At 41.6% G+C, this 8,170-nt stretch overlaps 1 protein-coding gene across 3 annotated transcripts; it reads right to left on the bottom strand.

The window, feature by feature from the left end:
- Positions 1–15: 15 nt before the first annotated feature.
- Positions 16–7,900, bottom strand: otc (ornithine carbamoyltransferase). 3 transcript variants are annotated; one of them, XM_035394539.1, is made up of 10 exons: positions 7,694–7,900; positions 7,266–7,398; positions 6,992–7,073; positions 5,771–5,858; positions 4,073–4,226; positions 3,377–3,499; positions 2,976–3,029; positions 2,283–2,432; positions 1,540–1,677; positions 16–369 (listed from the first exon to the last, which is right to left on the bottom strand). In XM_035394539.1, the coding sequence occupies exons 1-10, from the start codon at positions 7,762–7,764 to the stop codon at positions 310–312; spliced, it is 1,053 nt and encodes a 350-aa protein (XP_035250430.1). In that variant the 5' UTR covers positions 7,765–7,900; the 3' UTR covers positions 16–309. The 3 variants fall into 3 exon arrangements, with proteins under 3 accessions (XP_035250430.1, XP_035250431.1, XP_035250432.1); XM_035394540.1 differs by having other exon boundaries at positions 2,976–3,033; positions 3,381–3,499; XM_035394541.1 differs by lacking the exon at positions 1,540–1,677.
- Between the last annotated feature and the right edge of the window lie 270 nt (positions 7,901–8,170).

Genomic DNA, 8,170 nt, shown 5'->3' with positions numbered 1-8,170 from the left:
CAAACTGCCCTCCCCCTCAGTGACACCCTCTACAGGACACAATTTAATTTCATTAAGCACAGACAGTATAATAACAGCAATTATGGAAATTATACAAATTAAATTGCACTTCTTCATCCTTCAATGTCCCTGCACTCAACAACATGGGTAAATAAAAACAATACTTTTCGTCCCACACTTATACCCAAAGGATACACTCTGATAGAAAAAAGCATTAAACAAAATGGTTGTCTAGTCATTTCCTCATTTTATTTTTATATAAACACTTAGAATTGTGGATCCTTATGGAATGCATGTTATTTTAGCACTTCAGAACTTCAGCATTGGCATCTTTGGTTTGTAGTCTGTCAGCAAAGCAACCATCAGTCCCTAGAAACAGGCAAAACAAAAACATTTTAGATTAAGGAAAATATTCTGCAAAGACAAGGGGACCAGGCAGATACATTTAACACTGCATTTATATTCTCAGTGATCTTAATAGTGTTTTTATTCATGGCCCATACCAGTCCACCAAGAACAGCCATTACAATGAAAACAAACATTTGGAAGGACATTCAAACACATCTTAACTTATACAGTATGAGTAATGATCGCAGCACCTTTCTGCATCTAATATAGCATTGCGAACACTGTGACCAAACACTGTGTACAGTAAACCAGCTTTTCAGTGCAAAAATAAACAGATGTTCGACTGAAGCATAACTAACATAGTTCTCATATTGAGTGTAACTAACTGGCCCTCTTTTAAATGAGCAGCCCTGTGTTTGTGAGGTGTGACGGCAGTTCACAGCCCGGCTCTGAATTTTGCATGCCAGTGTCCCTTATAAGGGTCAACACGCAACGTATTGTGAATACTTACTCGTTTAAAAGGCCTTGGTGAATGCTGGGTGTCTGCAGTGACCTGACCTTTTGCCTTTTCCTACACAGTTTTTCTTAAAGCGTTCAATTACTTTTAATTTCCACATAATGTTTAAGAGCCATTGAGCTGGTTTGTGCTTGGTGCATGAATGAAACACTTGGACCTGGAATTCCTTTCCCAACAGGCTGCTCATTGCCTTTTCTGAAACTGTCCGAAAACAAATCTCAAATAACACTGCATGTTAAATAAAAACCGAAAGGCTGCTGGCTGGTAAGTGTTTAAGGCTACAGCCTTAGGTGCTGTTAAAGATGTAGTGCCAAGCTGTGGCCCTTTAAACAGACATTACAAGTACTCTGAATTTTATGTGCCCCATTTGTGAACCAGCTTGAACCCTGTGGTGGTTCTGTGTAGTGTCTTCCATTAGTTTCTGGCACACGACAGTAGAGTAGTGGCTTCTAGATGATGAAAATAGAGCTCACTGCCTGTGACACTGAATGTTGTGCAAGCTTAAATGAAGACAAGGAGCTCAAATGGGTTAAAACCTGCCAGGTGCTTGACTTTGTATTACAAATATGTATTTCACTATCCTATTCCAAGATGTTCTAGTTTTGGAGAAGTCAAAGGCAAAGTTGCAGAGGGTCCATTATGCCGCTCGATTGACAGATGTAGATGAGGTTTACCATGATGGTCCACTTCCTGTTCTCCGCCTCGGGAAAGACCAGCGAGCGTGGCGAGTAGAAGACCTGGTCGTCCACTTCCTCCTGCTTACGAGGGAGACAGTGGAGGAAGGTCCAGTCTGGCGACGCCACAGTGCCTGTCTGGAGATCAGAGGTACAAGTCCTGGGTCAGCTGGGCAGTCACTGTGCAGCAGGCTGCCTATGTGCTAGGATTCTATTGTACGAAAATCCAGAGATGAACAGATAGCTCTGCTCCACCATATATCTATCTTTATGAGGTGTTATAAAGCTGCACGTTAACAGCAATGAAAGCCCATATTTTAGTATGACATGAAACCCTAAGACCTGTCACTGTAGATCAGATGTCAGTGAGTGAGTGATTGAGGGACACCTCATTTATCACGTCTGACACTGCAGACACAGTCAACAAATGTGCACTGCATCTGGGCCAATATTAGTTCAATACAGTATAGACAGAGACAGAGTGAGGGAGAGATAAAGAGGCAGGGGGAGGGAGGGAGGGAGAGAGAAAGATGCAGAGGGAGAGAGAGGTAGCGGGGGAGAGAGAGGCAGATGCAGGGAGGGAGGGGGAGAGAGAGAGGCAGACGGAGGGAGCGAGAAAGGGAGAGACAGAGGCAGACGGAGGGAGTGAGGGAGGGAGAGAGAGAGACAGAGGGGAGGAGAGAGAGGCAGAAGGAGATAGAAAATCATTTAGAAAATCATCAAAGTTTCTACTGTAACTCTACCTGCATGGTGATCTTGTAACCATGGAAATCCTTCAGCCGCTGGACCTTCTCTTCCTCCTGGCCCATGCTGATCCAGGTATCGGTCACCAGGACGTTGCTGCCACGGGCCGCCTCCATGGGGTCGGGGGTCAGGAGCAGCTCGGTCCCAAACTGACCCACAGAGGACACAGTGTGGGACATGGCATGTGTGAGGGTTTAGCTACCGCCTTCCACAGCACTGCAATCATACAGATCTTTATAGATCTGCAAGCACACTTACCTATGAATGACACTTTCAGGAACTGTCTGTCCTCTTTGTAATACAGACTTTTCTTTTTTTACAAGATTCTATACAAATGTCTATTTCTATTTCTATGCTCACTGTAAAAATCAATTCATTTACACACATACTGTATTCATCTCCTCTCAGGGCTTCATATAGGACAGGAGTCTAAAACTCAAAATCTGGAGGGCTGCAGTGTCTGGCAGTTTTTGATATACTTCAGCACTTAAGTGCTTCACTTGAGTCAGCCATTGGCTAAAGAATCCCCACAATTTGTTTCTAAAGCCTAAATTGGCTGTTGATTTAAGAAGATGAACAAAAACCTAGATACCGCAGCTCTCTTGGACTGGTGTTTGCGGCCTCTGATTAGGGATTTTCTGTTGATCAAGTGAAACTTTATGTTCTTTCGGCCAGGCCTGACCTAACCTCACCTGTTGTGAAAATGTTTTGGCCTCTTGAACAATACCATCGTCCGGCTCATAACCCTGTTAAGAAAAGGAAAGGATGACATCATGTTTCACAAAACTCAACTCATCAGGACAGCGGATGAAATGTCATGCAAATCAGGTCTGCAGCATACTTAACAATAAACACGTCACCGTGCCATGCTGAGAAAGCCTTTCTAACTAGTGACTTATCCTAATGAATAATTTATAAGGCAAAAGGTGTTTTTCCCCAATCAAACATGGCCGCTCCGAGCAAGAGCTTCGGATAACAAAAACACCGCTGTGGTGTATTCAGAGTTCACCAGCATCTACAGAGCTAAAGTATTCCAGACGGGCGTTTGTCCCGGAGTGCTGGCGAAGCTCTCGGCTCGGGGAGAGAAGCGCACCTTCGGAGTGGCCACCCTCAGGTGAACGCCCAGCTTGGCAGCGGTCATCATGAAGGAGTGGAGCACGTTGTTGCCGTCTCCGATCCACGACAGGGTCAGCCCGCTCAAAGACCCGTAGTGTTCCTGTGAGCAAAACGTCAGAGACAGAAACTGTGTGGTCAGGGGGGATTTAAATAAAAAAATAAATAAATAGAAATACTGCAAATTAACATTCACACACTTTACATGCACTTCTACACTTGGCAGACATTTATCCAAGAAGGATTTCCAAGTTATTTAACACACTCAACAGACTATGTTAAATGACAAAACACTGAAATGGGATGAAACTGCACTTGGTTATTTGCCAACCAGCCTATATTTAAATAAGGCCCAGCAATTCATTTCAGCAATTAATCATATCAGCAATGAAATAATGCAAACCTCAGGTTTAGGCAAAAAATACACTGCATTTCACCACAAAACATATTTTCTTTGAACTCAAAATAAAAATGTTGGATGTGCAGGTCGTTTTGCAGGTGGTACAGCTGTATAAACCATACAGTGAGAAAACTGCCTTACATATGAAATACATGCAAATGTACTTTTAAAGCAAAAGCATTTGAAATACTGCTAATTTCTGGCTATACTTTGCAGAAACTTTAAATTCTCACAACTGGTGTAAAAAAGAAACGGTTGTGGCGAGTCCCTGTGTACCTGCAGAGTCAGGAAGTCGGCGAGGATCTGAATGGGGTGATAGAGCTCGGACAGCCCATTGATGATAGGGACCGATGCCTCTTTCTCAAGCTCCTCCAGAGTAGAGTGGCTGTACACCCGAGCCAGGACGAGATCGGTAAGCCCAGACAGGACCCTTCAAAACATACGCACGGCAGTTAGGACCTCTGGGGGTCAAATGGGCTATGGTCCAGGCCGACTGCAGTCCTCCAAGCTGTCTTTTATAAAGGACTTCATAATCTCGGGGGGGAAGGTAAATTAGTTCAGTAACAAAAACTATGATGCTTCGAATCAGACAAGTTAAGTTGGAACCATGGACTTTCAGGCACTAAATTCAACCAGCAAGAGTTGTGTTCCCCCAACATTCAGTTTCTGTTTCTCTAAAGCACCCAAAAAGGAAAGCAACCTGTCTAGGTCCACTTAAATCCAAGGCCTTTGTTCAGAAGGACTGCCCTCATCTGGTAAGAGCTGGTAGTACAGTTAAATACAAGTTATTTTCTGAGGGGAACCTTGAAGGAAAATTCCAGGCTAGAACACTTACATTGTAAGAAAATGTGTGGCAGTGATGTGTAATTAATTGGAATAGGCTACATAGACAATAATTGTTTGTAGGATAATTAATTGAGAGTTGGACAGAAATATTATTGGTTTTGATCTTTTCGTAGGATATGATGATGATACTGAAAAAAAAAAACGAAAATTACCTGTGTTACCCTATAATTTATTTAACACCATAAATTCTAATTTAAAATATTTGACAACTTATGGCAAAAGAATAAAACATTATGAGTGTTTAGACAAAGTGAGCAGGTTTTGCAGCTTCTGATGTGGACTTCTAGAAGCTCGAGTCAGAGTGACAGGCTGCTTGGCAACAGTAACACTGTGAGCAGGCATGAGATGTTAAAATTGAGCAAATCACAGGTGCCGCTCTCCGGGAGCCAATTTCCAGACCCGTCCACCCACAATGCATCTGTGCAGCACTGTCTGCAAGCAGGGCTTCAGGCAGCACACGCCAACGGAGCACATGGCGGCCATCTCTCCGCACAGCTGTTGGCATCGCCAGCAGCCATGTCACAAATTCCCCTGTCCCTCATCTCCCACTGCGCTACTCAAATCCGTCGAGGCTGACAGGTGTCAAGAGGGTGCTGAGCGAGTATTTAAAAGAAACACAAGACACTCGCCTGGCACATTTGGCCCACACTTCCAACCATTTGCAGCCATTGAGAAATTAAGCCGCAAAGCGTCAAATAACAAAACTAGATGGTTACTTATTTCTTTACATATATACCATACCAATTTTTGCAAGCAGCATCCGCTGCTGCTAGAAATCCATTCTGCCATTGCCTTAAAACCAAACAGTAAATAAATTATAAAAGTCTTTTTACGTATTTGTTCATTCCCAATATTCCAAACATATGTTTTGTTTATCAATACTTTCAACAGAATATGACACCCAAAACATATTGGGCAAAAAGCCTCATAGAATACAAAACAAAGGCACAAACATTACAGGCCACAAGACAATCACATTAAGACACAAGGCAGAGAAACTAAAAAAAAAAAAAAGCACAAGTCTAGCAGGAAGTCCATAAAAATGAACAAGGGGAAAAGATACAACAAAATAAACAAAAAATAAATGAATCAAACAAAAGCAAACAAAACAAAAAACAACAGACTGACCTGGCAGTGTCAGTGGTGCTCTCATTGGTGCCCAGGTGAATATCCTGACTGGTCAGGAAGCATGGATGCCCTCCTAGCAGTGCAAAGCCTGTGTTTACATTAAAACAGGAAGTACAAATGTTTTATTGGATAGCTTACTTTCTGGGTTTTTAAAATATTTTTTGTATTTTAATGTTTATTTTGATTAGCACAAATAGCTTATGTGTACAATGAAAGATAAAGATATTTGCATACATTTCTGTCGACGTGCTAGCTTTACAATGGCTGGTGTGAAGGTATTTGGGGTTTGCAGTCCAAAGCAAGAAAATACACACAATATAACCCAAAGTAGCTTGCAAAGTCATTGCAGCTCAGAAATTACTCCAGCTTGTCATTAAAATTCAAAATGAGCATTTTTAAGAAGACTGACATCATGTTATGAAAAAACCAAAAAATTGGCAGTTGGCTTTTCATTCCCATAAATTGGTGCGTAATCAATGGCAATACAGACAGTTGGGCTGAAAACGCCATGCTTGTCAACACTGCGGTCTAGTCATCCATGCAAGGGCACTGGATGAGGGGCACTAACTGTGTGGGGCAGTGGGCAGTGGGCAGTGGGTGCAATACATTCTTAACTGGGAGAACACAATGGCTGCCAGACAGAGCAGACAGCAACCCGCACACTCCGCAATTTTTATTGTGTACAGGCTCAACCTTGACCTCTCTATTCATCACCTCTGGTGAGCACCCAGAGAAGAGCAGGTCAGCACACACTTGAAAAAAGCAGGGCTCTACAGCGCTCCCATGTTAGGAACAATTGCTCCTAAAAATGTATGTGTTCTGTTAACAGGAAAAATAAATTAGGAGTGCATCTACTAAAACTGGATTCACTAGTGTGCGCCTAGATTTTTCAGCTTAGGAGCATAATATGTGCTCCTGGGGAAAACAAATGTGTTATAGAGCCCAGAAAATGGGTCAAAACTCCCACTGTGGTAATTTTCGTACTATGAAAAAGGGGTACAAAGCATACAGTATTACTTCATAAGTTCGAGGAAGGAAAAATTTCTGTAACAAAAGTGACCTTCACATTTATGTACAGTAGTAAAAAACATGCTATTAGCGTGCTGTGTCCAAACAGTAAGAACACACCACGATGGTTCCCACACATGGTAACCTTCGATCTAATAACTGTGATTTCATTCAACAGCTGGTAAAACGTGCTTCACTTTTTTGTAGTAACACCTGTTTCTGTGGACATGCGAGTTCTGGTGCTCCTCTTCTCAAATATCATTGCAATCGACTTTCCTTGAAGAAGAGGAAGGTACTGGAAATAAGCATAGGGTAGATTTTCAGAGTTCTCATTTATTAATTCATATTCACTACACTGATAATGTGAATACGAATTAATGCATGAGCATGCATAATGGATGAGTATTTAGTCGTGACATGTCTTTCCGTAATTATCTTCGTTCTATCAAATACACAAAGGGAATAAATGAATAAACGATAGGCCTACCTGTCCTTCATGCTTAATTCTCTGTTTCAGATCTCGTGATATCCAAAGCAACCGTTTTATTTCATCAGAGCTGAAATCTCTTAGTGTCAGCAAACTACGACCCTTGAGATTCACTTTGTCCATGCGTCCAGTGCTGTTAAAAAAATCACATTTATTAAAAAAAGATATGCTACACATTTCTCTGCAGAAATAAAGTGACTATGCTCAAGAACAAATGTCCACTAGTTGCATTTCGCTTGCAGTGGACGATATTTAAACATTTAAGATGAAAAGAAATACATTTTTAGATGTAACTGTCAAACAGTTTACAAGTTACGACAGAATGCCCAGCAATATGTCAATATCAACACATTCAGCAGTGCTCTGTTGCATTGCATCAGGCATGCAGCAAAAGATTTTCTTGTGCCGGTTGGTGGAGATTATCTTACCCAAATTTTCTAACACTGATGTTAGGAAAAGTTTTCAGAACAGAAAAAAGCGAATTCTTGACCCTAAACATTTTGACTGGCCGTTGCTATTTTAAAGACCAACTCGGTTTTATGAAATTAAAATGGGGTTGCATCCAACACAGCGAGTCTCACACGTTTTCAGCACGGTAAACCCCCTGACTACTCGCATTTTTTACAGTCTCTGATTTCAACTCATGTTTAAAAACCCTGGCTTTTGCACGTTAGCGTGCTGAAATGCTGACTACGGTGGCTGGGGCTGGACAATCACTGTAGTCTTGTCCAGTCCTATGGTCCTTTAAAAGCCAAAATAAAACATTCTTGTTTTGAGGTCTTTTATGAGATTATTGTGAGCTTTAATTTTTTTTTCATTTCATCAAAACATTTATTAAGTACGTTTCTCTAATTCTACCATAGACCCACTGCACTACATAAAATAGATAACCAAGAATGAATGAA

Source organism: Anguilla anguilla, chromosome 15 (genome assembly GCF_013347855.1).
Source record: "Anguilla anguilla isolate fAngAng1 chromosome 15, fAngAng1.pri, whole genome shotgun sequence".
Lineage (NCBI taxonomy): Eukaryota > Metazoa > Chordata > Actinopteri > Anguilliformes > Anguillidae > Anguilla > Anguilla anguilla.
Note: the sequence above shows the minus strand (reverse complement) of the source record. Positions and strands in the feature narration are given on the sequence as shown.